Source organism: Myotis nattereri (assembly GCF_964212035.1).
Source record: "Myotis nattereri genome assembly, chromosome: 16".
NCBI classification, from domain to species: Eukaryota; Metazoa; Chordata; class Mammalia; order Chiroptera; family Vespertilionidae; genus Myotis; species Myotis nattereri.
The window spans coordinates 17,269,913-17,289,754 of NC_138091.1; the positions used below are offsets into that span (position 1 = coordinate 17,269,913).

At 49.5% G+C, this 19,842-nt stretch overlaps 1 protein-coding gene across 1 annotated transcript; it reads left to right on the forward strand.

The window, feature by feature from the left end:
• Positions 1–8,270: 8,270 nt before the first annotated feature.
• LOC308532651 (C-type lectin domain family 10 member A-like) lies at positions 8,271–17,511 on the forward strand (the record flags this gene model as incomplete). The annotated part of the gene is made up of 9 exons (XM_081110174.1): positions 8,271–8,337; positions 14,331–14,447; positions 14,756–14,851; positions 14,942–15,013; positions 15,116–15,187; positions 15,294–15,380; positions 15,463–15,614; positions 17,114–17,220; positions 17,355–17,511. The coding sequence occupies 9 exons, from the start codon at positions 8,271–8,273 to the stop codon at positions 17,509–17,511; spliced, it is 927 nt and encodes a 308-aa protein (XP_080966300.1).
• Between the last annotated feature and the right edge of the window lie 2,331 nt (positions 17,512–19,842).

The window sequence follows — 19,842 nt, forward strand, 5'->3', positions numbered from 1 at the left end:
TTCCAGCCTCCTCGGCGGAGAAGGAAAAAATAAACACTTGGCACTCTGTGTGGACTGGTTATTGGGAACGGGGAATGCAGGGTGCAAAGGAGGGGGCGCAGAGGGTCTGGGAGGAGGTTTAGCCCTAGGCAGCTTCTCCTGGGTCCCCATTCCTGAGGGACATGGACCAGGGAGGGGAGGGAAGAGCTGGGAGCAGGAGCATTCAGTGGAAGGCACCGGGGCTGGGGGTGCGGGAGGAGCTGGCTGTGCCAGAGCGGGGTGGGAGGGTACGCCCACAGCCTGAGGGGCTCCTGGGGGAAGCACTTTCCCTGCAGATGGGGTCTCCTCCAGAAGAGGCTGCAGGGGCACCCCACTCCCCTCAGCCTGGGAGCTGTGGCCTGGGCCGAAAGGCGGTGAAGAATGTTGTAAGAGAGGGAGGGCTGGTGGCGCCCTGTCCTCCTGTTTTCAGCGTGGCGGCCTCTTTGTGACCCAAACAGATCTAGACGGATGTCCAGCACAGGGTGTCCCCGACATGTCCACCGCGGGCAGACCTCATGCTCCAACATCATCCAAAACCAACCTTAGAAGGGTCTTCAAGCAATTCCATTTCTCTTTTACTCTTATTACAAAAGTGACATATACAATTAGTGAAACATGTTTTAGAGACACACACACACACACACACACACACACACACACACACGAAGAGATTTATTACAAGGACTTGGCTCCTGTGATTATGGAGGTTGACAGGCCCAAGTCCTGGGGTGAGCAGACCAGCTGGAGGCCCAGGGAGCGATGGTGGGATGACAAAGGCAGCAGCCCGAACGCCCAGGGGGTGATGTCTCCCCTGAGTCCAAAGGCAGGAAAAGCCAATGTCCCCATCGGAGCGGGTCAGGCAGGAGGACCTCTCTGGGGTCACGAGGCTCAGCCCCTGGGTCCATGCAGGGCTCCAACGGTGGGAGGAGGCCCACCCTTGGGGAGAGCAATCTGCTTTCCCAACTCAAACGTTCCTCTCGTGGAAACACCCTCCCAGGCGCACCCAGATAGACTGACCCGATTCCAGGCACCTGTGGCCCAGTCAGGTGGACATGAACGGTTTCCCGTGGGTGTGCCCTGCGTACGTGCACATTTGCAACACTGCACTGCACTGCGCAGCGGCTTTTCCCGCTCTCCCGTGCCTTGTGCACTTTGATCCAATCTTTGCTCTTCCGTGGAACTTAGCAAGGGTGGAGAATTCCAAAATATGGATGTGCCCTATGTTAGCTACTCATTCCCAGTGGTATATAAGGAGTTGGCATTTTTGTATGTTTTCACATATAATATTTCAAACGAATTTTCTTCTAAGCCTGTGATAGGTAAAGACTTCCTGATTTTGAATTGAAAAATTTTCTAGGACTTCTCCTTCCAAATGTGTATGATTGGCATGAGGTACAAAGGAATCATGGAGCCCTAGCTGGTTTGGCACATTGGATAGATAGAGCGTACGGACTGAAGGGTCCTGGGTTTGATTCTGTTCAAGGGCACATGCCCGGGTTCTGGGCTCGATCCTCAGTAGGGGGCATGCAGGAGTCAGCTGATCAATGATTCTCCCTCATCATTGATGTTTTCATCTCTCCCTTCTTCTCTGAAATCAATAAAAATATATTTAAAAATTATGTAAGTAGTAATACATACAAGTAAAGTCTTGTGAGGCTAGAAAAAGCCATTTCTGCTGTTTAGAGAAACCACCCAGTGCTTTTTAGCTGTTTCTTCCAGTGACATCTCAATTTCTAGATAATGCACACAAACAGATATATCTTTATGTGCCAATGGTTAGTTCTACCCTGTAGATACGGGACAATCTTTCAACTGAGTTCACAATAATTGCTATTTACATCGTAATTCAGAATGTGTATCTTTACCACTATGGCTGCGTCAGTAGTGGTAACTGCTGAGCCAAGTAGGATCAGCTGATTACATTTCCTTTCTTGCACAACTTTTGTTTCTTCTGAAGTTTATAATTATTTAAAAGAACATGCTCCATATTCTTTGAACCTATTGTGAAATCTTCCTTAACTGTAAAAGTCTGGCAGTATAATCATCTACATGTGCAAACTGGTCATAGAACTGGTATTTCAGCTGCACTTTTTTCCTAGAGTCACAGGGGTGAATGGAAATTTTATAAAAATTTTTATATAAAAATATTATATAAATGCATGACCACCAGGGGCAGCTCCTGAATTGAGCATCTGTCCACTGGTGGTCAGTGAGCATCATAGTGACCGGTCATTCTGCCGTTTAGCCAATTTGCATATTAGCATTTTATTATATAAGAGGATCACCAGTGTATGAATGATCCAGATTGCTCACATCTTCACCTGCATTTGGTTGCTAACACTATTTTAAAATTTTAGCTATCTTGGTGAGTGTGTAATGAAATAATTCTGTGGTTTTAATTTGCATTTCCCTGATGGCTAATAATTTGTACAATTTTCTTATGCTTATTTTCTTTTTAAAAATATATTTTTAGCCTTGTCCTGTTTGGCTCAGTGGATAGAGTGTCGGCCTGCGGATTGAAGGTTCCCGAGTTCGATTCCGGTCAAGGGCATGTACCTTGGTCATGGGCACATTCCCAGTGGGGTGTGCAGGAGGCAGCTGATGGATGTTTCTCTCTCATCAGTGTTTCTAACTCTCTGTCCCTCTCCTTTCCTCTTTGTAAAAAATCAATAAAACATAGTAAAAAATATATATATATATTGATTTCAGAGAGGAAGGGAGGAGAGAAATAGAAATATCAATGATGAGAGAGAATAACTGATCAGTTGCCTCCTGCACAACCCCCACTGGGGATCGAGCCAGAAACCTGAGCATGTGCCCTGATGGGGAATCGAACCGTGACCTCCTGGTTCATAGGTTGACACTCAATCACTGAGCCACGCTGGCTGGGCTCATGTGCTTATTTTCCATCTGTAATTCTCTCTGAAGGAATGTCTTTTCGTGTGTGTGTGTGTGCATGTGTGCATGTGTGCTTGTGCGTGTGTGTGTGTGTGTGTGTGTGTTTGCCAATTTCCAATTGGATTATTTGTGTTTTGTTTTTTCACTGTTGAGTTTTGAGAATTCCTTATATAGTCTTGATGTCAGTTTTTTAAAATATATATATATATTATTATTGATTTTTTAGAAAGGAATAGAGAGTTAGAAACATTGATGAGAGAGACACATCAATTGGCTGCCTCCTGCACACTCCCTACTGGGGATGTGCCCACAGCCAAGGTACATGCCCTTGACGGGAATCGAACCTGGGACCCTTTAGTCCGCAGGCCGGCGCTCTATCCGCTGAGCCAAACCGGTCAGGGCTCGATGTCAGTTTTTTGGGGGCTATGTAGTTTGCGAATATTTTCTCCAAGTGTGCAGCTTGTCTTTCTGTCTTCGTGACAAAGATCCATTTCCGAAAAGACTAATGTGATAAATACAATCTTGGCAATCTCAATTAAGGAACAGAAAAGTGACAACCACATAAAATAGGAAGTTAATGACACTTTTTCTGTTTTCATAGAAATTTTGCTGGGTTACTGAAGCTGAAAATGACTATTGGTAAAAGCCCAGACATTAAAACAGGAGTTGAACCCATGTAGGCAGAGGGGAAGACAAGCAACCACCACTCTTCCCAGCCTCTGTAAGAGAGGAGGGAGCTAAGGAGATTATTTCAAGGAAATTTCAGATGTAAACCTCGGCTGGAGCTGTCCCATTCATCAGCGAACCAGGCTATACTTGGCCGTCTGCCAGGACAAGGGGGCCTAGTGGACTCCGTGGATGTCAGGCTTGAGCCGTATCAGAAGTGAGGCTGAAAGCGACTGTGGGTGACAGCTGCCATCTGGTCAGGAACCCATGGTGACCATTACAGAGGAAGCCAGAGAGTTCATGGTCCTCATGAGGGACTTCCATGGTGAGAGGGTTCCCTAGGGCAGTGATGGCGAACCTATGACACGCATGACAGAGATGACACGCAAACTCATTTTTTTGGGTGATTTTCTTTGTTAAATGGCATTTAAATATATAAAATAAATATCAAAAACATAAATCTTTGTTTTACTATGGTTGCAAATATCAAAAAATTTCTATATGTGACAGGGCACCGGAGTTAAGTTAGGGTTTTTCAAAATGCTGACACGCTGAGCTCAAAAGGTTCGCCATCACTGCCCTAGGGGGGTCTCGAAGGCACCAAAGGATCCAATGAGAGGCTGGTGTTGGATGCCTGCTGTGAAGAACATCTTGACCACCACAGTAGCACCAGGTCTCGGGCCTCTTTTCCTTGTGTTCCTTTTTAAAACAAATTTGATATGCTGTATTTTAATTGTAGTTGAGCTCAAAATTAGTTCCTTGTTTCTCTTGAGACTTTGTCTATGATCCATGGATTATTTAGAAACAGGTTGCTTAGTTCCTGGGTTCTGGTGATTTTTAAATTACATTGCTGTTATTGATTTCTAGTTAAATTCCATTATGATCTGAGTACATATGTTATAAAGTTTTAATTTGTTCACGTTTGTTAAAGTTTGTTGTATGATCCATGATATGATATATCTTCAAGTTAAGTTCTATGTAGTACTTACAATTAATGTGTATTCTGCTGTTTTAAGGTGGCATTTATGGTCTATAAATGTCAGAGAAATTACATATAAACACAATGCAAGTGTGATCTGAATGCCAATTCACTTTTTGGGAACAGGATAAAATAACTTTACTATTCAATAGAACAATAAAAGATACACAGTGTGGGAAACTGATGTAGGGTTGAGCCTCGGACTGACCTGCTGGCAAAGTCACAAACAAGTCCCAGCTTAGAGGGCTCAGTCCTCTAAGCATAATTGGGCTTGACCTTATAACACTCCCCAGATCTTACCTGGGAAGTTAATGGGCTGAGGGAAGTGCAGGGAGTGTAAACATGATCAAAACAGGTGAAACTCACAAGAACTGTAACTATGGTAACCACTGCATTGTTTACCTCAGACTATAAAAGGTCAGTGCGGCCTGAGCACGGGTGGAAGTCCTTCCTCTTGAGTTGGACTTACCCGCCTGGTCCCCCAATATTTCCAAATTATCTCTTGTCTTTTCTATTTCATTTGTGTGTGGCCCCTCTTCCAGATATTGAACCCTGAACCACGTGGGACGTGGAGGGAAACATTTACGACAACCCAGTGAGAAAATTTTGAAGGGAAACACTGAAAAATAGAAGCAAGAAATTTTCTAAACCATTTTAAGAAAGAAAATGCAAAAACAACAATAACAAAACAAAAACAACGTGTCAAAGTCAGAAAAAAAGGCAAGAAAATATGGTAGATCAAAACATAAAATGATAGTCCTGGTCAGTTTGGTTCAGTGAATAGAGCATTGGTCTACAGACTGAAGGGTCCTAGACTTCATTCCGGTTAAGGGCATGTACCTTTGTTGTAGGCTGGATCCTCCAGCCCTGGGTGGGGCTTGTGCGGGAAGCACTCAATCGATGTGTTTCTCTCATATTGATGTTTCTCTCTCTGTGTCTCTCCCCCTCCCTTCCACTCTCTCTCAAAATCAATGGGAAAAATTCCAAATTCCTTATTTTACCTGCTCCGTGCGTGCTAGACTCCAGCCTCCTAAGAGGGATCACTCGGAGCCCTGGGGTGGTCTCTGCCCACTAAGGGGTCTGCTGCTTGGAAGAGGTTCTGCGCGGGAGAAAAGCTGGGGGTGGAGGAGTGGAGGGGTGGGGAAAGGCATTTTTGGTCCCTGCCCCCCAAGCATGTTACCTTTGCCTTTCCCTCTCCTAAGCTCCAAGGGTTCTTCTATTTCCTCTGTAACTTGTTTCCTGAGTCTATGCAGCCCAGCTGGCTCACTTCTACTACCTTGTAACTTTCTAAATGAACTTTCTCTTATAATTTGGAAAAAAAATGAATGGAAAATATCCTTGGATGAAGGTTAAAAACAAACACCCCCCCCCCCATAAATTTATATAGCAAAAATAAATTATCCTATCTAATAAAGAGAGAATATGCTAATTGACCCTCATGCCATCACAAAGATGGCGGCGCCCACAGCCAATAAGGAGGGAATATGCTAATTGACTACCCCATCCTCAAAGATGGCAGCACCCACAGTCACAAGATGATGGTGCCCAGTCCCCTCAGCCCCACCGGGTGCCTGCCTCCTGAGTTTCTCAGTCCCCTCAGCCTTCCAGACACCCAGGGCCGACCTGAGGCACAGGCAAGCCTCGGATGGTGGCTGCCCAGCCGCCCAGGACTGCCCGAGGCTCTGGTAACCAGGGCCGGCTGAGGCTTGTGCTGCCGGCAGTGGCAGCAGCAGAGGTGTGATGGGGGCATCGCCTTCCCCTGATCACCAGGTCATCTCCTGCCTCTGAGGGCTCCCGGACTGTCAGAGGGGGCAGGCTGGGCTGAGGGACACCCCTCCAGTGCATGAATTTTCATGCACCAGGCCTCTAGTCCTATATAATAAAAGGCTAATATGCAAATTGACCAAATGGCAGAATGACCAGTAGCTATGACGCGCACTGACCATCAAGGGGCATATGCTCAAAGCAGGAGCTGCCCCCTGGTGGTCAGTGTGCTTCCAGAGGGGGAGCACTGCTCAGCCAGAAGCCAGGCTCACGGCTGGCAAGCACAGCAGCGGTGGCGGGAGCCTCTCTTGCCTCTGCGGCAGCACTAAGGACCCCTCAGCGAACATCCCCTGAGGGGTCCCAGACTGTGAGAAGGCACAGGCCAGGCTGTGGGACCCCCACCCCAGTGCATGAATGTCGTGCACCAGTCCTCTAGTAGTATTAATAATATAATAAATGTGAATAGTAAATAGGTTTAATTCTACTAATAAATGGACAGAAAATCTTAGGTTGGGTAAAAAAAAAATCCAGTTAGAAGCTGTTTATAAGCCATGGTCATATATTTAAAACAAAACAGCACCAAATCTATATATATATCTATAAAAACCTAAGCAATCGTTACGACCGGTCAACCAGTCACTATGATGCCCAATGACCACTTATCCCTTCTGGTCAGGACTCATTTCACAATCATAAAAATGAGGAAGTTAGGAAGGCTGAAAGAAGCGGAAAGGGAGGAGACATACACTGGAGGAGGAGAGCAAAGCTGGCTTGATAGCTAAAACCCCAAACACGCAGTCTCAGCCTGTGATCTGATTCTTATGTACTGCCCAAACTCAAGGAAATGAGAGATCCCAGAGTATAGACTCCTGGGCTTTCAGACACAGAGACCAGCAGGACTCCAGTCATTTATTGGACTCCTCCCCCAGGCACCTCTACCCCACTCTCCAGGATTTTACTTTATTCAACTCTGCTCATTGCTGCGTGGCAAACCCAAGAATCACAGCCTCCAGACTCTGCACAGGTAACTTTGCTGGGGATGCAGGTGAGACCAAGGGGACAGGGAAGGAGTTAGAGAAAGCAGGGAGAGGGGGCTGTGGGTCTCAATAGAGACGGAATAGAAAGAGATATAAAAGGGCAGCTGGGAGATTTAGTGGCTAAGTGGAAATTTTAGACTCTATTCACTTAACTGGATTCAGGTTGAAATATGACAGCCAAACCTCGGTCACAAACTGAGACTCACTCAGCCCCATCTCCAGCCCCATCTGTAGCCCCAGCCTCGCCTCAGTCCTAACCTCATTAGAAACACCATCTTCTCCTTTAACCCCCAAACATAGCTTCAGCCCCAGAGTCAACATGAATCTTAACACAAGCCCCAAATTGACTGTCTTCTGTTTCCAGCTTCAGGTCCAAGCTGAAGTATTAACCAAGATCAAAGAAGGAGATGAAAACTCAATTGCATCCCCAATGTTAGACCCAATCCTAGTCACATATTTAGCTCCAACTTTACCTTCACCTTCACTCCCACACTCAATCTGACCCCACTTCCAACCTCTGCTGCAAACGTAGGCCCATTCCCATCCCTCTCCCTAACCCTTGGCTCATCCTCAACCTGCACTTCTCTTACCTGACATCATCCCTGACTTCAGCTCCAACTTCCTCCATCTCCTAACTCCGTGGTCGGCAAACTGTGGCTTGTGAGCCACATGTGGCTCTTTGGCCCCTTGAGTGTGGCTCTTCCTAAGCCTTAGGAGTACCCTAATTAAGTTACTAACAATGTGCCTACCTATATAGCTTAAGTTTAAAAAAATTGGCTCTCAAAATATTTTCAATCGTTGTACTGTTGATATTTGGCTCTGTTGACTATTGAGTTTGCCGACCACTGGCTTAACTCCATCCCTAGCCTGGTCTCAGGCCCTGCCTCCATTTCAGAGTTGGTCCAAGGATGTCAGTGAAGTATGAAGACCTCCAGTCCTTGGAGAGTGAGAAGAAAAGCCAGGGTTCTAGAAATGGTAAGAGGAAAGGAGAAATGGTGTCTCCTAAAATACTTTCGTTAATATGTTTAGAAGGATATCTGTTGTCATGGTATATCTGCGCCTCTCCCATGTCCACTGCTGGGCTCTCCCACTCTGAGGGGGCTCCCGTATGAAGAGGACTCACAATCCTCTGAAGGACAGGATCAGGGTGGACCAAAGCAGTCCTGGATGCTATACTCTGGGGAAGGTCATGAGCATTTTGTTAGGTTAGGTGGCTCAGGAGGCGGCGCAAGAAATAGAGTCCAGTGAATCAGAAAAGAAAGGAAAGGAAAAGGTTTATTCTGCGTCCCCGGGAGACCCACGTACCCCAAGGACAGGGCACGTGGATTCACGCCAACAGGGAGGGGGGCGCTTTTTTTATACTGCGGTTGGGTGAGGGGCGGGGACATGAGCTGAGGAATTCTCTGCTGCAGGGGATGGGCGGAATATTCAGGACAAAGTTCTTATCTGTGTGGGGGTTTGTGAATTCAGGGAGAAGCTGGTATCTGTGTCTGGCACCTTGATCTGTGAGAAATTCCAGGGGAAGTCCATTATCTCATCACATGTATCTGATCCTGGGCTCTCTCCAACCTAACATCCCGGCCTTTTGGTGATAAGGGACGGCGACTCCTTCTGGCTGCTTCCAGCTGACCATGGGCGGCGAGGGGGGGGGGGCAGTTAAAGGCCAGGGTTTGGCAGAGGCAGGTCGGAGGGGAGCCGATGGAGCAGGAGCTGATTCACAGTCACTCGTGACATCTCCGTGATCCGGGAGTGGATGAACTTGAGGAGGCAGGGGGCTAGGAGAAAAAAGACACAGATGAGAATCAGGGGCCCTATCATGGGTAGGACCCAGGTGGCTAAGGGGCTTTGGAACCAGCCGGAAGGAGAGTTGTCCTGGAAGTGTCCTGCATGTAGTTCTTCACTCAGCTTAGTCAGGGTCTGTACGTTTACGTTTTGCTACTCCGGACTCATTGATGTAACAACAGCATTCTTCCCGAAGGAATATACAGGTTCCTCCTTTTTCTGCAGTCAGAAGGTCTGAGGTGAGCTGGTTCTGCAGGGCTACTTGGGCTACTGATGTCACTTGTCACTGTAGGGAGGCTAAAAAGAGGCGGTAGTAGACTCCAGGGCTAACTGGAGCTTGTCATTAAAGTACTGAGCAGTGACCAGACTGTTCCCGAGGGCCCCCCAGTGAGGCCTACTGTGGCAGCGATACTCACCCCTAACATGACAGGGGGGGAAGGCAGCCCGGCAGGTCCAGGGATGGGATGGAGGGAGCAACCAGTGAGCTCTGACTCTCCATACAAGGTTAGTTGGGGAACTACTGTGACCACGAAGCAAGGCCCGGGGTCAGAGGAGTTCATGCAGTTCCTTAAGGTGCCATTGCACCAAAAGAAGGTACCTGGGCTGGCCTTGGTGAGACTGGCTGTGGTGTGGTATGACAGTCTCTCCCGTGGCAACCCCATAGGTGCTGACATCTTGATTACATCTGTCTGGGTTCCGCTGGTTGTAAGCAAAACAGACATAGGGTCAGCCAGTTTTGGACACTGACTGGATGTCGACAGCCATCTGGATCTTTGTCTGACATCCGAACAGAGGGCAGTCCTGAGATCCTACCTGCCAGGTGACTTGTTTGCTGTTCTGGTAGTAGGTTTCACGGACCTTGAACCTCCACACATAAGCGGGTGGGGGTGGGTGTAGGTTGCACACGGCAGGGAGGAGAAGGAAGGAGGAGGGGAGGGCGGTTAAGGCAGACCTTAGTGGGGCCCAACACCTCACATTTATAGATGTCATGCTGCTCCGGGTTCCTCTTGAGTCTGGAGAGGCGGTGCCAGGACAGGTCGCCAAGCAGCTTGGCCACAGTGGGGACTGTGAGGATTACAGTGCGAAGTCCCATCCACCTAGGCTCCAAGGCTTGTGTGGTTGCAGGTTCTTAAGGAGGACCGAGTCACCAGGGTGAAGGGCTGGACTTGGGAGTCCTGGTCGGCCGGCTCTGGCTTGGGCAGAAACCTGTTCTCGTGTTCTCGGAGCAATTGCCTGGTTAAAAACAGATATGGGAGATACGTACCCAGGGGAGGGGGATCAGTAAGAAGATGGTGGTTGAGCAAGAAGAGCCAAAAGGGCTCAAGAAAGTGGGGCTCCTTGGTGTAGCTGGAGTTTGGTCAGGGCCATGGGCAGGAGGTCCGGCCAGGAGCTGCGAATTTCTAGAGAGAGAGTTTAGTTAGGTGGTCCAATAGGTTGGAATTGAGTGGCTATGATGAGGGTTTGAGCCAGTGACGGAAATCCAGCAGGATGTAGAGGAGGAGGGACTGATGTCAGAGAGTAGATGAAAAGTTGTGTTGATGAGGGTGGGCATAGGAGTAGGTCCAGGGTTCGTAAATAGAGAGCGACACTAGAGGATTTCCCATCCAGACAGTAGAATTGATGACTCCCTCATCATTCCGTGTCCGTTTCACCTGAAAATATGAAAAACCTGAGCAAAATTGGAGGGTCCCTTGCCAGGTAAGAGCCTGTGAGGAATGATGGGTCATCCGGTGCTGGATGGTGTCGCCGAATCTTCTTCGGGGGTGGTGGGAGGCACTCGGTGAGCCTGAGAGAGGTAGGTATTGCAGCGAAAGCGGGAGAAAACGTTAGAATGTGCTGTTATCCAAAGGAAAATGGAAGGAGCAGTGGAAGCCAGGGACCTGGAGGCTGGAGAAAAGGCGGGGAGAGGGAGGGAGCAGGTTGCGCAGCCTGTTCCCAGGCCTCTAGCCGCTTGGATTTTAAAACTGCCGCATTTTTCCTTTGGGGAGGGTGGAGGGGGATGGGGTGAGGTCAGAGCAGTTTTCAGTTCAGAGGAGGGGACAGTTGTGGCGGAGAGAAGGAGAAAAGGCGTTCATGGCGAAGACTGAGCTAGGTGAAGACTGAGCTAGGCTACTGTGGTCTGGGACAACAGGACCCCATAACGGGATGTATGGCAGTGGAGGATCGGTGTCCCTGTAAAGGGAGGGGGCCAGGAGTGGGAGGAGCAGGGAAGCTGAAGGGCTCAGAGTGAGCTGCAGGGTGGCCACTAGGATGGTGAGGATGTCTCGTCCTAACAGGGGCATGCTATCATCAAGGAGGCAGGGAAGGGGTCCGGTGGCCAGAGGGCAGGTGGATTTGCCGTCAATACCCATGTCCGAGATCTTGGAAGGATAAAGGGGCCCTAAAAAGGAGGGCAGGACAGAGAAGGCAGCCCGGGAAGGTGACCTACTACCTTCATTGTGACCCGAGGCTCAGCGAGGGGATTGGAGTCATGGAGGCTGGGCTTCTTCAGTCTTCAGCCAGTCCCAGCATGGCCAGTGGCGGTGCATCATGGCCCGGAAGGGTGGTCCCCTCACGTGGAGACGTAAGGGGCCCACCACTTTTCCAGGGCAGTCACTCTTCCAGTGACCATTTTGACCTCACGCCGGGCAGGGCTTGGTCGGAGCTTGGGGCCAGGGGCACTGCATTGCCCAGTGGCCTTCATTTCCGCATTTGAAGCATTCTCCGGTGGCGTTCCTTTCCTTGCACCCCCACCGCTCACAGCCCCCTTAGGGCCATGGCGGCTGCCGTCAACCTCAGGGCCACAAACAACTAAGGCGTGTCTGCAGGTCCACCTCCTGTGGAAGGCAGGCCTCCCATTCTGACTGTGCCTGCTCCTCCAGGGCATTAAGAACCTTCAAGGCCATTTTTCACTCGATCTCAGACCTGGGTTTGAGGACTAATAAAGACCTTAAAGGTCGGGTTAGAGAGTGGGGGGCATAGATTCAGACTATGCCCTCAGTTCCTGGACGGGACTATGGCAGGGGTAGAATGGGCGCAGAAATGGAAGAGGCTGTTTTGGAACTGACGTTCTTAGGATTTGGGCACTAGGGGAGAAGGAAGCTTCACGTTAAGAGGGTCTGAAGAGAGCACAGCTGCAACCTCCCGCAAAGGGAACTGGCCGGCCACCGGTGAATTAAAGTGCTGGCAGTCATGGTGGCGGAGTTACAGCAGAGCGCACAGAGGAAGGCGGGCGGTTAGACCTTACAGAGGGCACTGCGTGGGGTACTGGTTACTAAGGCAGGCTGTAAGGGAAGGGGAGAGCGCGGGAGAGGTGGCCTGGGTGGGCCTGGGAGAGGTATCGGCAGTTCAGTTTAAAAGCCGCAACCTCCCAGGGGCAGAACGGAGGAAGAAGGACAGAAGGAAGGTAGAGCCTATGGAGGCGTGTGTGTACAGACTGGGAAAGCAGGCAGGGGCGGCAGGGGACTTGAGTGTCCCGGTCCCGCAGCGGCGGGCAGAAGAGGGGAGGCGGGGCCAGTGGGTCGACAGAAGGCGTGGCTGGAGGAGAGTCCAGCAGGGAGGAGGAGGGGAGAGTGTGGACGGACAGGGGGACGAGGCCGGTGGGAGAGCGGCGGCTTACGCCGGGGGGAATTCGGGGGAGTTCTCTGGTGGAGGGGGTGAGGGGACGCGGAGACGATGGCGGTGCCGTCGCCGCGTCCCACACACAGCACATGAACTCACCCCCACATACACCGCACACATCTGGGGCTCGGCGCGGTGCAGGGACAGCCAGGAGGGAGGAGGAAGGACAGGAGGAGGAGAGAAGGCAGAAGGAACTGTGGGGGGAGGGACGGGGAACGCAGAGAGATGGAGAGAGACTTAGAGAGACTGAGAGAGAGAGAGACTGAGAGAGAGAGCCTTGGGCAAATTTCCCAGTTCGCTGGCAGAAATTACTGAGGTCGGTGTGACGGTAAAGTCAGGGTCCCGTTTTCATACTGAGGACGCAGGTCCGGGACAGGCCCAGCGTTTAGCCAGATCAGCGAGCAGGCACCCTAGAGGTGTGCTCAGGTCAGGTTTGGAATTTGGATTTCCCCTGTGCTTGATCCCCGTGGCCTGTAGCGGGGCTAAAGGCTGGCATCCCAGCGGTTTAACCCACGCTACGGAGGGACGGAGGGACCGTGGGCGGGGTAGAGGCGTCCCTGCTACCCCCCAGGTCCGGAGGAGCCTTCCTGGAAGGGTCCGGAGAGGCAATCTCTGACGTGGCCACGTTTTACGGACAGAGATGCCGGCTGCCACATGGGACCGGCACGGGGTGGGGCGGGACTCACCGCTGATGCTGCCAAAGTGGGAAAAGTTGCTGAGCTGAAGAGATGAGGTCCTGACGGGTCCAGAGCCACGAGGAGGGAGAGGCGGGCACCCAGAGCCGTGGAGGGACGGCCAAAGGGAGTGCTCGCGCCACCCGGGTTTCGAGGCACCAAATGTTAGGTTAGGTGGCTCAGGAGGCGGCGCAAGAAATAGAGTCCAGTGAATCAGAAAAGAAAGGAAAGGAAAAGGTTTATTCTGCGTCCCCGGGAGACCCACGTACCCCAAGGACAGGGCACGTGGATTCACGCCAACAGGGAGGGGGGCGCTTTTTTTATACTGCGGTTGGGTGAGGGGCGGGGACATGAGCTGAGGAATTCTCTGCTGCAGGGGATGGGCGGAATATTCAGGACAAAGTTCTTATCTGTGTGGGGGTTTGTGAATTCAGGGAGAAGCTGGTATCTGTGTCTGGCACCTTGATCTGTGAGAAATTCCAGGGGAAGTCCATTATCTCATCACATGTATCTGATCCTGGGCTCTCTCCAACCTAACACATTTACACTGAGAGAGTGAACAGTCATGTTTGGAAGTAAATGGTGGCTAACCTGACAATACAGATAAGCACGAGCCTGCTGAGGGCCTGGCTGCCCTGGCTCACTCTGTGTCCTCCTGCCCCCTGTTCCAGGCCTGATGATAAGACCTTACATGTCGTCATCATGTGTTTCCGGGGGAGAGGGGGTCTGTGTGACTGAGAACTTTTGCTGGTCCATGAGGGGTGAGATGCCTGGGCATCCCCTGCACCACAACCTCTCCCCAGCGTTACCTTCACCACTTTTCATCCCTGACAGGTCCCTGCGGCCCTCTGCTCCTCCCCCGTGTCTCTCCTGTCCTCAACCTCCATGTCCTGATGTCCTCTCCTCTTGCAGGGCTGCCTCCTCCCCCAGCCTTCCTGCAGCATCTCTGCTCTGGCCCCTGGCCCCTTCTGCTCTCTCTGGGCCTCATCCTTCTCCTGATGATTGGTATCTGCGTGATTGGATCCAAAAGTGAGTGTCCCAGGATGGGCAGGGAAGGGGGCGACAGTGGGGTACAGGAACCCAGGCACTGATGATGATCATGGTGGGTAAAGAAAGCTGCTGGCTCTGTTGCTTACTCATGGGTAATGTAGTCCAAGTGCCCAACCTCTGGAAGCCTGAGTTTCCTCTCTGCAAGCTTGGATAACAACAGTGCCTGTCCCTTGAAGTGGGGTGGCTGTGAGGACCCAATGAGCCAATGTATGTCAAGTGCCCTGCCCAGTGCCAGCACAGAGAGGACTGAGCAATCTTAGCTCTCATTGTCCCCCCTGCCTGGTCAGATGCCAAGATTCAGAGTGATGTGGAGACCCTGAGAACAACTTTCAGCAACTTCACTTCCAACACGATGGCTGAGGTCCAGGCACTGCACTCCCAGGGTGAGCCTGGCTGGAAGGGGCTCTGGATGGGAGGGCTCCTGGTGGGGGAGGGGATCTGAATCCTGAGAACTGAGTCCCCATGTCCTCCAGGTGGCAGTTTGCAAGCAACAATAACATCTCTGAAAGCTGTGGTGGAAAACCAGGAGCAGGAACTGCAAGCAGGTGAGAGGCCCTCCAGGAGTGAGTGTGGGAGGGTGGGGGCCGGGCTCTCAGGACAGAGGTGGGGTGGGCACAGCCTGGGGTGCTGAGTGCCCTCCCCTCCAGCCCGCAGCCTGAATGACAAGGTGTTTTCTCTGGAGAGCAAGCTGGAGAGAGAGCAGCAGGAACTCAAAGCAGGTCAGACCCCTCCTCCCCTGCCCCTGGGCCTGATGTGGTTGGAGGGTATGGAGAGCCCTCAGCTGGCCCCCCATGCATTGTCCCCACTGCCCTCTGTGTGTCCCAGGTCATTCTGAAATGCTCCTGCAAGTCCAGAAACTCGTCAACGGCCTGAACTCCCTGAATTGTCAGCTGGCTGCGCTCAAGAGCAATGGTGAGTGGTGGAGGGCAGTGCCTAGCCCCATATTCTGCCCATGTTGGGCAGCATATCAGATCCTCCTCCCTTTCCACCTCAGACTCGCAAAATACCTGCTGTCCCCCTAACTGGCTGAAGCATGAAGGCAGCTGCTACTGGTTCTCTGGTACTGGGAAGACCTGGCCCGAAGCTGAGAGGTACTGCCAGCTGCAGAACGCCCACCTGGTCGTCATCAACTCCAGAGAGGAGCAGGTGAGGGCTCAGGTCTGAGCTCCGGTCCTGAGAACTGGCCCCACTAAGGAAACGGTTCTCCACTCTTGCTGCACACTGGTATCACCAGGGAGCTTTAAAACCATGGCGATGTGAGCCACACCTGAGGGATTTATAATCATGGGCCACACAATGACATTTCAGCAAGGATGGACCAAAGAGATAACAGTCATCTCATAAGATTAGACTAGAGCGGAAAATTCCTTTCACCTGGTGGGCAGTAGCCGTCATGGTGTAGTGTAGCACATTGCTCAGGTGTGTGTGCTGATGCTGGTGTGAACAGACCTACCTCACTGCCAGTCATATGTGTAAAAGCACAGCACTTACAATTATGCACAGTGTAGTGTACTTGAGAATGGTAATAAACAACTGTTACTGATTTATGCATTTATGATACTACTAGAGGCCTGATGCATGAAGATTCATGCACATTAAAAGGGGATTGATTAGAGGAAATATTTTAATATTGCTATTTGCCCTTTCTCTATAATAGAAGTGTCAGAGATGAAAGAAAATTATTAAAATGTGCATGAAAATATTCCTCCTGTCAGAGTCTGGGGTGCACCGCAGGACCCAGAGACAAGTCGCTGCCCACCCATGGCACCTCAAAATGGCACAAGACCCAGACCCAGTGGGCCCCACCCCCGTTGGGCGAGATCCAGACCTGGCTGGCCCCACCCTTGTCAAGCCCCGCTGGGCAGGGGGCACAGCCTCAGGTCCCCTGGCCTGGTGCCAGGTGGGGTGTGGGGCCTCAGGTTCCCTGTGAAGCCCTGCCGGGTGTGGGGCATGGCCTCAGATCCCCCACCTTGGCCAGGGTGGGGGGCGTGGCCTGAGGTTCCCCTGTCAAGCCCCACTGAATGGGGGGCACAGCCTCAGGTCCCTGCTGATTGCTCGTTAAGGCTCATTAGGGGAGCCAGGCCTCCGCTGTGGGTGCAGCCATCTTGTGTTACAGAAACCCCTCCTCCACTGTGGGCGCCACCACCTTTGTGATGGTGTGACGGTCAATTTGCATTTTCCTGCTTTATTAGATAGAATACTATTATTATGTTAGAGTGTATTCTTTCTACTTATAAAAAAGGTTTGTTTAAATGTAAGCTGTGTTTTGCTGGCAGCAGCCTCATATCATACACCTTGTGTTTACTGTGTCTCTTTTGTGCATCTTTTCCTCTTGTGTTTGATTTTATCATCTCTTGTGGTTTTTGTAGAGTAACACACCATAGAGGCTGATAACCTAGGAGCAATTGGCCATGGCCTAGGTGTGCGGTAGGCTATCCCATCCAGCTTGTTAAGTGCACTCTATGATGTTCGCACAATGATGGAATCGCCAGTCTCTGTTGTTAAAGCAGAGTTTGACGGCAATTGGTCTGGGCATTGGGATAAACATCCCAAATCCTCTCAGCTGATATAATGTACATGTAAAGTTCAGAACTCCTAGTCCAAGGAGTTGGGGAGAAGACATCATTGTCATTCTGTCGTCCCAGATTTTTGTCCAGAAGCACATAGGCTCCTCATACACCTGGATGGGCCTCAGTGACCCTGAAGGAGCCTGGAAATGGGTGGATGGAACAGACTATGAGACCAACTTCAAGTGAGTACACTTGCTTTCTGTGCTCTTCCTCCCCCTTCAGCTCTGCTCCTCGAGGATCTGACCTACAGCCTCTTCTCCCCACCCCCACTCTGTTCCATCTGACTTCCCAACTTGCTGTTGCCTTTCCCCCTCAGGAACTGGAAGCCGGGCCAGCCAGACGACTGGCAGGGGCACGGGCTGGGTGGAGGTGAGGACTGTGCCCACTTCCACCCGGATGGCAAATGGAATGACGACGTCTGCCAGAGGCTCTACCGCTGGATCTGTGAGGCCAGCATTAGCAGGTCCAGATAGGAGTGTCTTAGAGCTGCTTCCTGTGGACCATCGAGCCATGGACATGGCAGGGATGGGGGCAAGATTCTTCCCCAGACACTCCTAACAAGATCTCTGTGGGAGAGAAATAAGCCCTGCGAGATTGGAGCACTGCCATCATTTTGAATTTTTTTCTCCTTAACTTTCAAAGATTATATAGAGTTTCTAAGGTGTTTTTAAAAATTGAATTTCAGCTTGATTGAAGTATAATTGACATATAAAACTTTAAGTTACTTAAAGTATACATGGTTGTGATTTGATATATATAGTAAAGGAAAGACCCCATCTAGTTAATGAACACATCTATAATTTTACATAATTATTATTATTTTTAGTAAATACTTAAGTTCTATTTTCTTAGCAAATGTCACTTATACTATACAGTGTTATCAACTACAGTCACCATGTTATACACTGAGCCTCAGACCTATTCATTTTGTAACTGAAAGTCTGTACCCTTTTACCAACCTCTCCATATTTTATACCCCCACCACCCAGGCAACCACTTTTCTACTATTTCTTACTATGAATATGATATTTTCAGATTCCACATATAAGTGATGCCATGCAGTATCTGTCTTTCTTGGTCTGGCTTATTTCACTTGGTATAATGCCCTCAAAGCCCATTCATGTTGTGGCAAATGGCAGGATTTCCTTCTACCTTGTGAATGAGTAATATTTCATTGCTCATATATACCACATCTTCTCTATCTATTCATCCACTGATGAACACTTAGGTTGTTCCCATATCTAGGCTATTGTTAATAATGCTACAATGAAGATGGGATGCAGGTAAACCATTTTCACTTCATTTGCATATATTCCCAGAAGTGGGATTGCTGGATCATATGGTAGTTCTATTTTTAATTTTTGCAGAAAGCTCCATATTATTTTTCACAGTGGTTGCACCAATTTACATTCCTACCAGTAGTACATAAGAGTTCCCTTTCGCTTTGCCAACCCAGATTTGTAACCTTAAAAATAAACTTTATTGCCGAAACCGGTTTGGCTCAGTGGATAGAGCGTCGGCCTGCGGACTGAGAGGTCCCGGGTTCGATTCCGGTCAAGGGCATGTGCCTGGGTTGCGGGCACAGGATGTGCAAGAGGCAGCTGATCGATGTTTCTCTGTCATCGATGTTTCTAACTCTATCTCTCTCCCTTCCTCTCTGTGAAAAATCAATAAAATATATTTAAAAAAAAATAAAAAATAAAAAATAAACTTTATTGAGATACAATTCTTACATAGTAAAATGAACTCACTGAAAGAGTAGAGATGACTTTTGAGAAATATAAATACCTACATAACTACCACTCCATCAAGGTGTAGAAAGTTTCCTTTATCCCAAAAATCTCCCAGAATTTCATATAAATGAAACCACACAGTATATACTCTTTTGTGAAACCTTATGCATTACACACAGACTAATTTTTAGCAACCATAAAATAACAGAATGAAGAAGCTAGGTGAGGCCTGGGAAAGTCCTGTGTTATAGTGAAAGAGCATTTTCTTTCCTATAGATTGAGTTCCATTATTTTCTGTCACTTAAAAACTGTTTAAACTTAGGGTGATAATGAAAGATGATTCTTTAACTTCTTTGAATATCCCAAAGTTGTTAGGAGAAGCAGATAACATCCCCAGTTGTATTGGTTAGTTATTGTTAACAATCTACCCCAATGAGCGGCTTAAAACAATAAACATCTGTTACAGCCCATGAGTCTATAGATCAACTGGATGTTTTTTGGTCTGACAAGGCTTGACTCACCTTCGCTGCTCTCATTCATGCATTTGAGGCCAGCTGGTGGGTTGGCTGGGAGCTGGTCTAGGACAGTCTCACTTCCATGTCTGATATTTGGCTGGCTACAGGCTGGGACAATGGGGATGAATGGGTTATTTTAGGCTAGCCTGGGCTGATTCACATTCTGCCTTTGGACAGGGTTCCAAAAGAGTAACCGGAAGAGTGCAAGGACTCTGAAGTCTTAGTTTTGGAACTGAAGCATCACTTCTGTTAACTCCTGTTGGCCAAAGTAAATCACAAGGCAGCCCTGCTTCTAGGAGTCAGGAAATAGAACACCTTTTGATGGGAGGAGCTACAAAGTCATAATTTGGAGAGAATGGATATAGGGAGGCATGGAAGATTGCTATGTTTTTCAATCAATTTGGCATACAGGGGAAGCATATTGGGACACCCTGTAAAGAACCAGCCCATAACTAAAGGTTCCCATTAAGAGAGGCCAGGACCCATGCATTCTGGTATTACTTGCACCCAGACAACTGCCTGGCATATAGAAAGGTGTCAATTAAAATTAATTAAC